Source organism: Geotrypetes seraphini, chromosome 8, assembly GCF_902459505.1.
Source record: "Geotrypetes seraphini chromosome 8, aGeoSer1.1, whole genome shotgun sequence".
NCBI lineage: Eukaryota > Metazoa > Chordata > Amphibia > Gymnophiona > Dermophiidae > Geotrypetes > Geotrypetes seraphini.
Genome location: NC_047091.1, coordinates 130,129,087 through 130,144,463, shown reverse-complemented (window position 1 = coordinate 130,144,463; position 15,377 = coordinate 130,129,087). Strand labels below are relative to the sequence as shown.

The window sequence follows — 15,377 nt, the reverse complement described above, 5'->3', positions numbered from 1 at the left end:
CATCTCTTTTTCCTTTTTCTTCCCTTCAGCCCCTCCCCCAATAGGTCCAGGACCTCTCTACCTTCCCTCCAGCAGCCCTCCTTTCACAGATGCAGCACCTCTCCCCATTCCCTCCAGCTCCCCCGTCTGTGGGTCCTGTAGCTGTCTCCCTTCCCTTTAGTTCCAGCTCTCCCCCTCCATAAGTCAAGCACCTCTATCTCCCTCCCCCTCATGGGCCCTTTCCTCCTGCCCCAGCATCTGCTTTGCCTTGCATTCTGTCCCTTTTTTCATCGGGGCTAATGGCTCCAGCTCCTTGCCTTGCTGACCCAGCCCCCTCTCCTTCGCGGGTCTAGCCTGCCTGCCTCCCTCCCTGATGGTGGTACATACCTTATAGAAGTGTGAGCCAATCTCTACACACGCCTGCACAATGGTGCTCACGGCCTTCCCGCTGCCGGGCTCCTCCTTATGATGCAACTTTCTGTCTTTGTGAAAAGATATAGCGCAATTAGAAAACTGTACAGAGAAGGACAGCAAAAATGATAAAAAGGATGGGATGACTTCCCTATGAGGAAAGGCTAAAGTGGCTAGGGCTCTTCAGCTTGGAGAAGAGACAGTTCAGAGGTGATATGATAGAGGTCTATAAAATACTGAGTGGAGTGGAATAGGTAGATGTGAATTGCTTTTTTGCTGTTTTCAAAGATACTAGGACTAGGGGGCATACAATGAAGCTAGATTTAAAACAAACTATAGAAAATATTTCTTCTCAACGTATAATTAAACTCTGGAATTCGTTGGTAGAGAATGTGGTGAAATCAGTTAGCTCCTGGTTTAAAAAAAGTATGGATAATTTCCTAGAAGAGAAGTCCATAGGCCATTATTAAGATGGCTTGAGGAAATCCACTGCTTATTTCTAGGATAATATAACATGGCATCCTCCCTCCCATTATCCCACTCTTCTGGAATTCCTCTAACCCTAATTCCACTAGATCCTCCCAAAAACTGAAACTATCATTCCCCTCTACAAAAGGTATATCCCGCGTAGGAAAACTAGGAACATCCTTCCCCTTTAGAACCACAGAACTCTGGAACAACCTCACATCCTCGCTCAGAGTTTCAAGTTCCCTCCAATCCTTCCGCAAACACCTGAAAACTTGACTCTTTTCAAAAATCTAACACTTCCCGCTTTTTGGTTCCCTGTCCCTCTTTATCTTCCTAGCTCCTTTTCAACCTAACCCTGTAAACCGTGCCAAGCTCTACACTTGTGGAGATGGCGCGGTATACAAACCTAAGGTTTGGTTTAGTTTAGTTTAGTTTCGTTTAGATAAGCAGCATAAAAACTGTTTTACTCCTTGGGATCTTGCCAGGTATATGTGACCTGGGTTGGCCACTATTGGAAACAGGATATTGGGCTTGATGAATCTTCTGTCTGTTCCAGCAAGGCAATTCGTACGTTCTTATGAACTTGAGCGCAGTCTGTTTAGCCCCTTGGTGGTCCGGGATGGGCTTTAGTGGGTACTAGCTGTGTTTCCCTCCCCCCCTGTTATGGCGAGTGGATTACTGGAGGTTTGAGGTCTCAACCCAACTTTGGGTCCGGCTGGCAACCTGAAGATCGCAGCTTTGGGCATATTTGAGGCAGAGGTCTTCTCCAGAATCTAACTACAGAGTGAGCTGAAGCAGGTACTGCAGCTGGCAGCACAATGAAGCCAGCTTCCTGCTGTTGGCCTACCCTGGAATTGTTCTTTATCCCAGGACAAGCAGGCAGCATATTCTCACACATGGGTGACGTCACCGACGGAGCCCCGCAGTGGACAGCCTTGAAAGCAAACTTGCTTGAAGATCTTTGAACTTTCGAGTGCTGCACCGCGCATGCGCGCGTGCCTTTTCGCCCGAACTAGGGGGCGTGTTTCCTGTGAGGATCCTCAGTTCGTTATTTTCTGCAGAGCCAAGAAGACGTTTTTTTCTTCAGCTCTGCAGCAAAACTTGCCTTCTAGTCACCGCGGCTGTTTCTTTTTAAAGTTCGGTCGCTGTGTGTTTCTTTCTTTTCTGTATTAAAAACAAAAATAATTGTTTTTATTTTCTCTCAGTCTCCTTTCGTACGGTCGGTGAGCCTTGGGCCTAGGCCCAACCGCTCACTTCATTCGATACGGTCTTTATTTTTTCTATGTCCCGGCCTCTTACCGGGTTCAGGCGCTGTCATCAGTGTAATCGTGTGATTTCTGTCACTGATTTCACTGTCGTTGTTTACAGTGTTTGGGTTCGGTCCATTCACTGGAAGATTGTCACCGTTGTTTCACCCTTACACCTTGAGCTTTTCGTCGGAGGTGTGCCCAGTTTCGACAACTTTTTGGTGATATGGAGAAACCTTCGGATTCAACCCCGGTCTCGAAGGCCTCGACTCCGACGTCGATGAGTGTTCCGGTCTCGAAGGCCTCGACCTTGGCTTCGGCTGGTGCTTCGGTCTCAAAGGCCTCGACCGCGACTTCCACTCCTGCACCGACTTCAACGCCCTTGAAGGTCTCGACAGTGCCCTCTTGATGGGTAAGTCTCCTGTGTCTCTTTCAGGTGCCGTACCTAAGAAGCCACCAGAGTCCTCCTTGCGCCCTCCTTCGAAGCGTGCCTCCAAGATAAAGGAATACTCACCTTCGAGGTCACCCTCTTTGGAGTGCACTGCTGCACCTACGAGATCAGATCCTTCTGTCTCGGTGCCAATGCTCGAGGACATGCTCAAGTCCATCTTGACCGCTCAGACTCTCCGACTCTGACTTGTCCTCGACTCTGCCTCGGGTAGACCAGCCTGAGACCCAACCGGATCCTCCAGTCCTCGTGTCTCGAGGCAGGTCTTGTGCATCGAAGCGGTTATCCTCCAGTGATTCTTCACCTGAGTTGTCTCGTTTGAAGCATCGCTCGAAGCATTTGAGGCACCTTGCTTCCAAGCTTCATCGTGAGACCTCTACAGTGCACTCTTCTCTGGACACCGAGACTTCTCTGCCTCGCTCTTCTACCTCGAAGCACAGGTCTCGACTGCATTCTGCCTCGACCCGAAGTCCATCCAGATCAAGGACTCCTCCTTCGAAGCCGGCTCGCCAGGACTCTTCTCCTCCTGCTTCGACTCATACTGTGCCTCGCTCTCCGGGTGCATCTCCATCGCGGAGCCTGAAGCGAAAACATTCCATGACTCCACCTCACAGTGCAGCTTCTTCTGTTACCATGCATCTTGAGTCTGAACCAGTCTCTCAATACTCTAGGGAGGCTTCTCCTTCTTATTCGGCGGCTCCAAAGTCTCGTAGTCCTTCCCCAGATGAAGCCTCTGATTCCAAGTCAACTTCCTTTGCCAAGTTTGTGTTTGACATGGGACAGGCTCTCAAACTGGACCTCCATTCAGACTCCAAATACACTCCTGAATATTTGGCAGACATGGAACTCCCTCATCCACCTAAAGAGTCTTTGAGATTGCCTATGACTCCAGTACTTAAACAGACTTTTATTCGTAACATGGAAACTCCTTATTCCATCAAAGCTGGAATCCCGTTATCGCACTGTTCCCTGTAAAGGATTTGAGAAGTCCCAACTCTCTCATCAATCCTTGGTGGTGGAATCATCTTTGAAGAAAGCCCATCCTTCCAATATCTATGCTGCAGTCCCTCCAGGCAGGGAGGGTCGTACTATGGACAAGTTTGGCCGCCGTTTATACCAAAATTCTATGATGGCCAATTGGATTCTTAACTATAATTACATTTTCACCAATTATTTCAACCATTTTCTCAAATTGTTGCCTTCTTTTTATCCTGATGTTTCCAAGACACGTCTTTCTGAGTTTAAGCAAATCCTCAAGACTCTTTCTCAGTTGAGACTCTTCATGTTGCAAGCCTCATATGATGCTTTCAAATTGTCTTCCCGAGTCTCTGCCTTTGCTATAGCCATGCATCGACTGGCATGGCTACGTATTGTTGACATGGATCCCAATCTCCAGGATCGTTTGGCAAACCTACCTTGTCAAGGAAATGAGTTGTTTGATGACTCTATTGAAGCAGCCACTAAGCGTCTCTCAGAACATGAACGCTCTTTTGCTTCTCTCATTCGCCCTAAACCCAAGACTACAACTGCTAGGGTGTATAAACAGACTCCACGTCGTTACCCTCAGAAAACAACTCCTGCTTTTTCCAGGCCTCCACCTCGCCGTCCTCAGCAGCAGCAGCGTCAACAGAAGCCACAAACTCCTGCTGCCACCAAGTCAGCTCAGCCTTTTTGACGTTCTCAGCTTGAGCATTCCAATCTCCCTATTTCAGAATTCTCCTCTTTCCATAGGGGGTCGCCTGTCCATTTTTTATCACCAGTGGGAGCTCATCACCTCAGATCTCTGGGTTCTTACCATCTTACGAGAGGGATACTCTCTTCGCTTGCATCAGGTACCTCCAGATCACCCTCCAAGAGAGTGTCCTTCCAATCAGTCGCAACTTCCCCTTCTTCACGAAGCCCGGGCTGTTCTTTGCCTTCGAACTGTCGAGGAGATTCCTCTGTCACAGCGGAACTTGGGGTTCTATTCCCGCTACTTTCTGGTTCCAAAGAAGACGGGGGATTTGCGACCTATTCTGGACCTCAGAGCTCTCAACAAATTCCTAGTCAAAGAGAAGTTCCGGATGCTCTCTTTGCCGACTTTGTATTCCCTGATGGATCAGGGAGATTGGATGTGCTCGCTGGATCTCAAGGAGGCTTATACTCATATCCCCATTCATCCAGCCTTTCACAAGTACCTCAGATTCAAAGTGGGGGATCTTTATCTGCAGTACAGAGTTCTTCCTTTCGGCTTGGCCTCATCCCCCAGAGTATTTACAAAATGTCTGGTGGTGGTAGCTGCAGCTCTTCGCACCCAAGGTCTTCAAGTATTTCCATACCTAGACGTCTGGCTCATCAAGGCCCGCTCTCTTCCAGGGGTTATTGCAGTGACCCAACAGACTATTCTATTCCTACAAAGTCTGGGGGTTCCAGATAAACTTTCCCAAGTCTCAGTTAACCCCATCTCAATCTCTCCAGTTCATTGGGGCAACTCGGAACACTGTCTACCTGAGGGCATACCTGCCACAACCACGTCAAGATACCATCATTCCACTTTGTCATCAGGTCTCTCGTCTTCCATCCATTTCTGCACAGCAAATGATGGTTCTGCTCGGTCACATGACTTCTACAGTTCATGTGACTTCTTTTGCCAGACTTCACCTTCGCATTCCTCAGTGGACCCTGGCATCTCAATGGCAACAAGCCACGGACCCGCCATCTCAACAAATTACAATAACTTCTTTGTTGCAGAAGTCTCTCCGTTGATGGATGCTCTCTTCCAATCTTTCCAGAGGTTTGCTGTTCCACAATCTCCCTCATCAGAAGGTTCTCACAACCGATTCGTCCGCCTACGCATGGGGAGCCCATGTCGACGGTCTCCGTACTCAGGGTCAACAGACCGTCAGTGTCATATCAATCTGTTGGAACTCAGAGCAATCTTCTATGCTCTCAAAGCTTTTCAGCATCTCCTTCACGACATGGTAGTTCTTGTTCGGACAGACAACCAAGTGGCCATGTATTATGTCAACAAACAGGGAGGTACGGGATCTCACTCCCTCTGTCAGGAAGCTCTGAAGCTGTGGCATTGAGCAATTCTTCACAACATCTTCCTCAGAGCTGTTTACATTCAAGGTCAACGGAACTGTTTAGCGGACAAATTGAGTCGTCTTCTACAGCCTCACGAATGGACACTCAATTCTCCCACCCTTCGTCAAATATTTGCCCGCTGGGGGACCCCCCAAATAGATCTTTTTGCATCTCCCCTCAATTTCTAACTGCCTCAATTTTGTTCCCGCATTTACACTCCACAACATCTCGAAGCGGATGCGTTTCTCCTGGACTGGAGAGCTCAATTCCTTTATGCCTTTCCTCCATTCCCTCTGATTCTCAGGACTCTAGTCAAACTAAAGTCAGAGCATGCCACCATGATTCTGATAGCTCCTCGGTGGCCCAGACAACCGTGGTATTCCCTTCTACTTCAACTTAGCACCAGGGAGCCTCTGCTTCCAATTTTTCCTTCTCTGCTCACTCAGAGTCAAAGTTCCTTACTTCATCCCAGTCTGCAGTCTCTACACTTAACAGTGTGGTACCTTTCTACCTGACAGACTCTTCTCTTTTTTCTCAATCTGTTCAAGATGTTTTATTTGCTTCCAGGAAACCGTCCACTCGTCAATGTTAGGGCCAGAAATGGACTAGATTTTCTACTTGGTGTTCCACACGTCAGCTGCAACCAATGTCTTCCTCCTTGGCATCTGTTCTGGACTATTTGCTTCACTTGTCACAATCTGGACTTCAATCTACATCTATTTGAGTCCATCTTAGTGCTATTGCTGCTTTTCATCAGCCTCTGGAAGGGAAACCTCTCTCTGCACATCCTGTGGTTTCCCGCTTTATGAAAGGACTTTTTAATGTTCATCAAGTTTCAAGTTTATTTAGATTTAATGGTTCGCTTAATAATTTCTAAGCGAATTACATAACAGTTTAATAGGGATAAAACAATCAATTAAAAAATAAAAATAAAAATATTAAAAGAAAAAAACAACAAGAAACAGGGTCGATGCAGACTAACAATACAGACAAGACTGGAATAATTGGGAAAGAACATCCACCACTTAAACCGCCTCCAGTGGTTTGGGATCTTAATGTTGTTTTGGCTCAACTGATGAAACCTCCTTTTGAACCACTTGACAAAGCTCACCTCAAGTATCTCACTTGGAAAGCTGTATTCCTGATTGCCATCACATCTGCTCGAAGAGTCAGTGAGTTACAAGCGTTGGTTGCGGACCCACCTTTCACAGTTTTTCACCATGACAAGGTGGTCCTCCGTACTCATCCCAAATTCTTACCTAAAGTGTTTTCAGAATTTCACATCAATCAATCTATTGTTCTACCATGTGTGAGAATATCTGCCTCTGTCCCTAGATAACAACTGTTATGGTAAGTAACTGCTTTCTGCAGCATAGGCAAGACTCTGCAGAAAGAACACTTCTGGGGCAGGCTGATGGCGGAAGGCTTGCTTCGTTGCACCACTGGCCACCTGAAGATTGAGGGGTACAGATAGAAGCAGAGGTAGGATATAAAAATGGTCAAATCACTTCACAGGTCAAAGGACCTGGTGGGTCACCGCGGGAGCGGACCACTGGGCGGGATGGACCTCTGGTCTGACCCAGTGGAGGCAACTTCTTATGTTCTTAAATTGCAGTGGCGGAGAGGTGGTAGGAGGGGGAGTCAGGAGAACCATACACCGATTGCCAATTATTTGGGAGGCCATGCCCCTTTGGCCTCTTCCATTTTGACACCTATGCCTACATGGCATAAATGCACATAAGGCGAGTCTCTTTTCATGTGAAAGAAAGCTATGAGGGTATAGGATGAAGTTAAGAGGTGATAGGCTCAGGAGTAATTTATGGAAATACTTTTTTTAATAGAAAGGGTGGTAGAGGTAGTGGAGACCAAGGCTGTGTCTGAATTCAAGAAAGCATGGAAGAGGAGGAGGTAATGGATGCTGCAGATGGGCAGACTGGATCTTTATCTGCCATTGTTTTTATGTGGAAAAGGCAGCATACACTCAGATGTTTTGCTAAAGCAATCATACGAGGGCTGTTCAAAAAGTATCAGATCTTTATTCATAAAAAATACTCGTATTCAGATACAACAATCTTATACTAATCTCCTTCAAAGTAATCCCCTTTGGCTGCCACACACTTCTTTCAATGGTTCTGCCACTGTCGGAAGCAGCACTGGAACATCTCTTTTGAGATTGCTCGCAACTGGTCCGTCGCATTCTGCATAATGTCTTCTCTTGACTGAAATCTGGTCCCTTTCAGGGACATTTTCAGCTTGGGGAAAAGCCAGAAGTCACACGAAGCCATGTCGGGAACTTGAGGAATTGCAGGTGTTTGGCCAGGAAACTCTGTATCAAATGTGAAGAATGGGCAGGTGCATTATCGTGATGGAGCTGCCCCTTGCCTGCTGTCTACAGGTCCAGCCATTTGCATCTCATAGCATTACAAAGGCAATGCAGAACCTCTTGGTAGTACCTCTTGGTGATGTTTGTGCTGGATATTGAGGGTCTACCAGAACGTGCTTCACTCTCCACTGATGTGTGGCTATCTCTGAAGCTGTTGTACCACTCCTTTATCTGTGTGGTGCCCATTGCTTTGTCCCCAAAGGCCTGTTGAATCTTGCGGATTGTTTCCACTTGGGAACTGTCTAGTTTATCACTAAAGCAAGGATAGTGAAGACGGAAAGTGAGGTAGTAACTAGCCTGGATGGACCATTCGGGTCTTTATCTGCCGTCATCTACTATGTTACTATGCCTTGCAACAAAACAAATCCTCACTCTGTAGGGAAATTCTTCCAAAGCTTAAACTTCTTCTTTATCGTAAATCCAGACTGACATCTTCTGTAGGCAGGAAAAATTCAAACATGCGCATTAGGGTTGCCTGCATATGTGCACCAAACCACGCCTCCCTAGCTTTATTTGCTTATGCAAGAAAAATTAAGGTCTGCTACTTTTTGAATGGTCCTCGTACATATGGAATTCTCAGTACAATACATTATAATATAATTATACTATGTTGTATTGTACTGAGAATTACATATGTAAGATTTCTTTAAATACTAATAAAAATTATTGAAATATAAAAAAATAAAAAAAAAGTTATGCTAAAGTTCTGAGCTCTGGGACGTTGGTCCATTTTGGCACTATCAGATGATCTTGCCTACTTGTGCCTAATTCAGACCTATTTGTGGATGGAAAAATTATAAATGCTTCCCCACAGCCCTAGACTCTTGGGTTAGCAACCAATGTATTCTGTTGATAGAATAAATTGCCTAATTTAAACTGACCTCCTTCTGACTAGCTTGCTAGAGCCAGCCTTCTTCTCCAGGCCAGCAGCCTGTTTGGATCTGAGGTTATGACAAGGCAATTTTATTAGATTCAGTGCTTTAGCTTGCTTCAGTAATTTATGTGAAAATCCAAGTCCTTGTTTGATTCTTTCCTGGCCCAGAAATCTGTGTGTATATCCCTCCTGCATTTTGCAGTTAGTATTTAATTCATATGTAAAATACTAGGCGTTAATGGCTTGCTTTCAGAGCACACGTATTAGGCTCAGAGTACATAAAAAATAATCTTAGGATTTTTTGTCACCCAGATTCACTGCTAGAGGTCGGTGTTTATGTCAGAATTGAAACAGAATTACGTCCACTGAGCTGTTGGGACTGTGTGCGCTAGACAGATAGGAGGCGGATTTGCGGCAGGGGGAGAAGGCGGGGCCAAGTTTGCGGCAGTGAAGAAGGCGGGTTTTTCCTGAGAGGATGAAGGGCAGTTGGAGGTGGAGCCAGGTTAAAGGGCGGGTTTACTGTGGAGATGAAGGCGTGGACGAACCAGGGGGCGGGTTTGCGGCACGGAGCTGAGGGGAGCCGAAGCTGGAGTCGGGTACCGTAAGGCCCGACCAGCTGCATGCGGGGACATGGTGCGGTGTCGAAGTCCGCGTCCGCCTAATGCGGGCGCTCGCTTTAATCTCCGTGGAGTGCGTCTGCGGGTGCGCCGTAGCCGCACCCGCCTGGAGGAGACTCCAGAGCTGGCCCAATCTACACCGAAAGTCCGCTTCAGGTATCAGATGCTGCACACATCTTTTAGCTGGCCAGATCTCCTTGCTGCAAAGCCGCTTATTGATTGATTGGGGGTGGGGAGGGGAGGGAATAGAATGGCGCTCCGTCTAAAAAATAACCGAGGGAAGAGTACCTCGAAAGCAGGATGTAAAGTGTGAAATGGCGAGAATTTGAGATCTGCAGTGGGAGATGGTATATGAGGAATGGGCCCGTAGGGATGGGTTGATAACTGTATAATACTGTATGTGGTCAGGGGCTTCTTTAGTTGTGCTAAGAGGTGCCACACATATATAGATATAGTTTATAGAGTTCCAGTATAGATGGAAGAGTTGGATACGAATTGTCAAATGTCAACACATCTATAGTGAAGAAATATCTTGGGAAAGTAATGATGCTATAAAGATCTTGGGGGGCAAGACTTTTTATTTGAAAAGTAAATATGGATTTCAAAAAAGGTGACAAAAATAATTGAAAGGACTATAGGAAGGATGGTTGAGGACAGCTGTTCAGGATGCTAAGCCATTTAGAGATGAGAAAATGATTGAAGTGCAAGCATGGGCCTGTAGCAGATGAAAAACAGGAAAAAGTTCTGCTCTTAGGGCAGGATTAATTCTTAAAGGGCCCCTAAGCACACAAGTATATTGGGCCGCCCACCCCTATTTATCTGTTTTCTTATTTACTTCTTTATTTCCACTTGTATTTGTTTTCTTTTTTTTATTCAAAACAAACAAAGATTAGCATACCAGTGCACAGTTTTTCTTCTATGCAACCCCCAAACATCTCTGAACAAATCCCCCGTGCACAGTTTTTCTTCTATGCAACCCCCAAACATCTCTGAACAAATCCCCCTTCCTTCCCTTCCCACCTACTCAGGAATTTTATATATGTATGGAAAGGGTTCAGAGTTAAAGTGTTCAAATATATTGTAAAGCAGTAATGCTATCCAAAATATGTCTATATTTATAACCAATTTTATAACGCCTCTCAACTGCCTCACTCTATGTCAACCAAATCTGTAACTCCTCTAGTACGTTCCACTCCATGTATGTTAACTTGTAATGAAACAACAAGGCAAGCAGTCCACCAAAGAATCCAACGTGAAACGAAAGAAGATCGGCAGAAAATAAGGAGATTCAAATCAGGTTTATTCAAGGTGCTCCCAAGAATCATGCCTAATGCATTTCGCCAAACAAGGCTAGCCAACGCTAACACAGACACACCCTCACCCAGTATGGAATCAGTAATCACAAGCTAAATATAGAAATATGTAGATAAAGGTTAAAATGAATCGCCAAGAAGCCAAACTGCATATAGTGAAACACCACAGAAACAATGACACATAGCCCCCTAATACTCTGCAAAATATAAATATAACCGATGTAAATTTGAAGAAACTGACAAACATTCACCACTTTACAACTTAACAAATAGAAATAAAACAAAAATCGAAAATAAAAATATACCATTTTATTGGACTAATCCATTTTTCAATTAACTTTCAGAGGCCATAGCCTCCTTCTTCAGGTCAATATAGTATACTGCTGTTACATTATACTGTCCTGACCTGAGAAAGGGGGTTTTGGTCTCTAAAAGTTAGTAAAAAAATGTATTAAAATTAGTCCAATAAAAAGATTACCTTATTTTCTGTTTATAAAAGTTTTATCAATACAACTAAGTACATAAGTACATAAGTAGTCGCCTCCGCCGGGGCAGACCAGAGGTCCATCCAGCCCAGCGGTCCGCTCACGCGGCGGCCCATCAGGCATATTGCCTGGTCAGCGGTCCCTGACTAATTTTATTGCCTACCTCTACAGTTATCTCTAAACCTTCCACTGCTCTTATCTGTACCCCTCAATCCCTTTGTCTTCCAGGAACCTATCCAGGTCATCCTTGAAACCCTGTACTGTGCTATTTCTTATCACGGCCTCCGGAAGGGTGTTCCATGTGTCCACCACCCTCTGTGTGAAAAAGTACTTCCTTGCGTTTGTTTTAAACCTGTCCCCCTTCAATTTCATCGAGTGACCCCTTGTTCTTGTGGTTTCTTTCAAATTGAAAAATCTGTCTTTGTCAACCTTTTCGATGCCCCTCAGGATCTTGAAGGTCTCTATCATATCTCCTCTGAGTCTCCGCTTTTCCAGGGAGAACAGCCCCAGCTTCTTCAGTCTGTCAGTGTATGTAAGGTTTTCCATACCCTTAATCAGTTTAGTTGCTCTTCTCTGGACTCCCTCAAGCATTGCCATGTCCTTTTTGAGGTACGGTGACCAGTACTGTACACAGTATTCCAGATGCGGGCGCACCATAGCCCGGTACAGTGGCAGGATGACTTCCTTCGTTCTGGTCGAGATACCCTTCTTAATGATACCTAACATTTGGTTTGCTAAAGGAACAAAAAAAAAATTTTTTTTCTACTTTTTGTCATTTCTGCTTTAATCATCTTGTCTTCATTCTCTTCTTTCAGTCACCATCTGTCCTCTCTCTGTCTTCCATGCAGCATCAGCCCCTTCCATCCACTGCTCTCTCTCTGCCCCTTCCATCCACTGTCCACCCTCTCCCCGTTCCATATGGCATCTTCCATCTTTCTATGCGTCTTCCACAAACTGTCTATCCTGTGCCCCTTCTCTCTCTTTGTACATGATTGACTTCAGCTCTGCCACCTCTTCATTTTTCTCAGTCACCACCTCCTCCCCTATGCTCTGGCATCTCTCTCTTCGCCTTTCTTTCCTTCCCACCCCAGGTCTGGCATCTTCCCTTCCCTGATTCTCTGGCATCTCTCTCCTTTCCTTTTCTTCCATCTCTCCCTCCCCCTCCATGCTCTGACATCGCCTCCTTCCTTTTCCCTTGGTCTGGCATACCTTCCTCCTTCCCTCCATGCCCTGGCATCTCTTCCTCCCTCCCCTCCAAATGCTGGCATCTCCTTTCATTCTCTCCCTCATCTTCCTTCTCCCTCTCTTTCTCCCTCCAGTTGAGTGCAGCAGTTCTCTCCCCCTCTGCTCCCTTTCCTTCTTCTGTCACTCAAGGCCTGGCATCATGAACTTCGTCGGGCAGCAGCAGCATTCACAATTTGCTGCTGTTGCCGGCTTCAGGCCTTCTTCTCTGTCGGGTCCTGCCTTCATGGAAACAGGAAGTAGGCAGAACACGGCAGAGAGGAAGGCCTGAAGCCAGCAACAGCAGCGAATTGTAAACTCTGTTGCTTATCAAAGAAGTTAATAGAGCAACTGGGGCAGACTGCTTCCCCTGAACCCCCACTGACCCTCTACCTCCCATGTGAACCCCACCGACCTTCCCACTGCGAGATGACTGGCAAACCTCCCTCTAGCAGCATCAGCAGCATTCTAAACAGGCTGCTTCATGGCCTTCTCCTGGCATGGATTCACTCTGTTGCGTCACTGATGATGTCATCAAATACGTGGCAGAGGGAATCCATGGCAGGAGAAGGCCGCGAAGCAGCCTGTTTAGAGTGCTGAGGCTGCTGGAGGGAGGTTTGTCGGTCGGTCGTCTCACATGAGAGGGAAAGTTAGGAGGGTCAGCGGGGCAGGGCCTGTGTTGCCGATCAATTTTTTAGTGGTCTCTTTGCTCCTTCAGCGGGGCCCCCCTGACTACTTTGGGCCCTAGGCATGTGCCTACTGGGCCTACCCTTTAATCCGGCCCTAGCTCTTCTACATTCAGAGGCCTAAGATGCACTAAACGCTCCGATTTTGTATTGATAGTCGCTAAACCAGTTTGACTGGTTTAACAACTGACCAAATTTGCCGACCTGATGTACAGAACGGCTCACTGTATGGTTTTCTGTGCATTCATACATTCTCCTACTCTGGCATTCAAATGAACTCATTACTATTAAAATGAGGCTATTAATATTGAAATTAGCCATCAGATCAATGGCCTAACATTGCAAAGCCATAAGCGACTGCCAATACCGACCTGAAAATAAATAATGGGCACAGATGTGTAACACATGCTCAATATCTGCCCCATAAAAAAAGTTGAGCCTTGCCCACCCCCATCCCCACCCTGATGACCCCTGGGACAAAAATAGAGGCAGGAGGGATGCCCACTCTCTGTAATTTGCAAAAAATCAGCAGGAAGGATACCCACTCCCTCCTGCCACTGGATGTCCCCTGGCCTCCTTGAACCACCCCCACATCTCCCGAACCACCCCTGTACCTCTATGTGAAGAAGACAGCAGAATGGATGCCCAATCCCTCCTGTCCGCAGAACCGCCACTCTGAAATGGTGGGCCTTCCTCGTGCAACCTGATATGCATGGGGAGAGGCCTAAGGCCCTGATTGCCTCAGATGTCCAAGGCCCCACCCCTGGGAGGATCCTTTGGTGTCTGAACCAATCAGGTCCTTAGGCCCTTCCCTGAGCATTCCAGGATGCACTGAGAAGGGGAAAGCGTGCCATTTTGGAGAGGTAGGCCTATGGGCAGGAGGGAGTGGGCATCCCTCCTGCCAAATTTTTGCAAAGTATGGGGAGTGAGGAGGGAGTTCCCGGCCAGGGGGGGATCATTTCGAGGTGGGGGGGGATCAGTTCATCCGGTGGCAGGAGAGAGTGGGCATCCTGCCTCTCTTTATTTTTGTTCTGCTCCAGCTGTTAGGGTTTCCCTTCCGGCTCTGCACATGTGTGAGAGCCAGTTTCTAAATGACTGGTATTAAAGCATACCTCCGCATTACTCATTTGCATAGGAAGCCATTTGAACATTGATCTCCATTTAGAAATCGGCCAAAAAATTGTCTTACAGCGATATGCATGGTTTTAACAACCATTTTTAGTGCATCTAGCTCTAAGTCCAGTCAGCAAAAAAACTGGGGAGGAGAGGGGAAGGGCCTAATAATGATTAGTATTTGGTAAGCACAAGATATCTCAGAAATAAGAGGGACTATCTCCAAAGGTTGAGAAGTAGGGATTGTGGGATAACAAAAATGTTAAGAGAAAAATACATAGTAGCTAAGGTAAGTAAGATGATCCATGTCTGATTTTCTGACTTAGATCCTCTGTGTTTACCTCTGGTTTTATATTTCTTCTGTGTCTTATTGGTAAGGATCTTCCGTGTTTCCCAGGTTTTATCTGTTTCACAGCTAAGGGATTCTCATTGCTTATCCTGAGCTTACTCTCCTTTCCATCCACTCCCAAAAGGTCAAATGGTCCAATATTGAAAATCATCTCCACTCGACATCCTTCAAATTGAATAAAATTTTGTGTGAATATTCCCTATAGTTTCAAATGAAGCCATGTCAAATTTTTCAACTGGCTCACTAATGGTTTGAGACCTAGAGACCACTCTCAGAGTACTGTGCTCTGCGTAACACAAAATGGCAATTTTGTCCAGCCACTACAGCCCAACAACTGTTCCAAGAGAATTGAAATTTTGTGGATTAATGCAATCCCTGGCACTAACTTCATGTTGAAAGTTTGGAATGTGATATTAGTTCACCTCCCATTTTATGAGCCAGCAAGTAGGCAATAAAATTCTAAAAGAAATTTAATGCTTACTTTGATGCCTCATTGCTCCTGACCTGTATTTCAATTCATGTCATAACTGTACCAGCAGTCATGGCACATGACATACACATAGGATTTGTATTAAGAGGCTTTGCAGCTTTGGAAGGAAAGAAATAATTACACATGTAACCTTATGTGTTGTTGAAGAATCTATAGGTTTTATTTTTTATGTGTTTTGATATTGATTTTAAGAGCGATATGTATTTGTTTTTTTTGATTTATGGAAC

The 15,377-nt window shown here is 45.8% G+C and overlaps 1 protein-coding gene across 4 annotated transcripts in view; it reads left to right on the top strand.

The window, feature by feature from the left end:
- Positions 1 to 15,377, top strand: part of PISD (phosphatidylserine decarboxylase) — an 87,948-nt gene that overhangs the window by 14,468 nt on the left and 58,103 nt on the right. Inside the window, exon 1 of one of the 4 annotated variants that reach the window (XM_033957126.1) lies at positions 9,374 to 9,649. The exons of the other annotated variants lie outside the window; for them this stretch is intronic. Coding sequence (XP_033813017.1) covers positions 9,507 to 9,649 — 143 coding nt within the window. The 5' untranslated portion in view covers positions 9,374 to 9,506. Of the gene's footprint in view, positions 1 to 9,373; positions 9,650 to 15,377 lie in introns of those variants that run through there. 4 annotated transcript variants of the gene reach the window in all.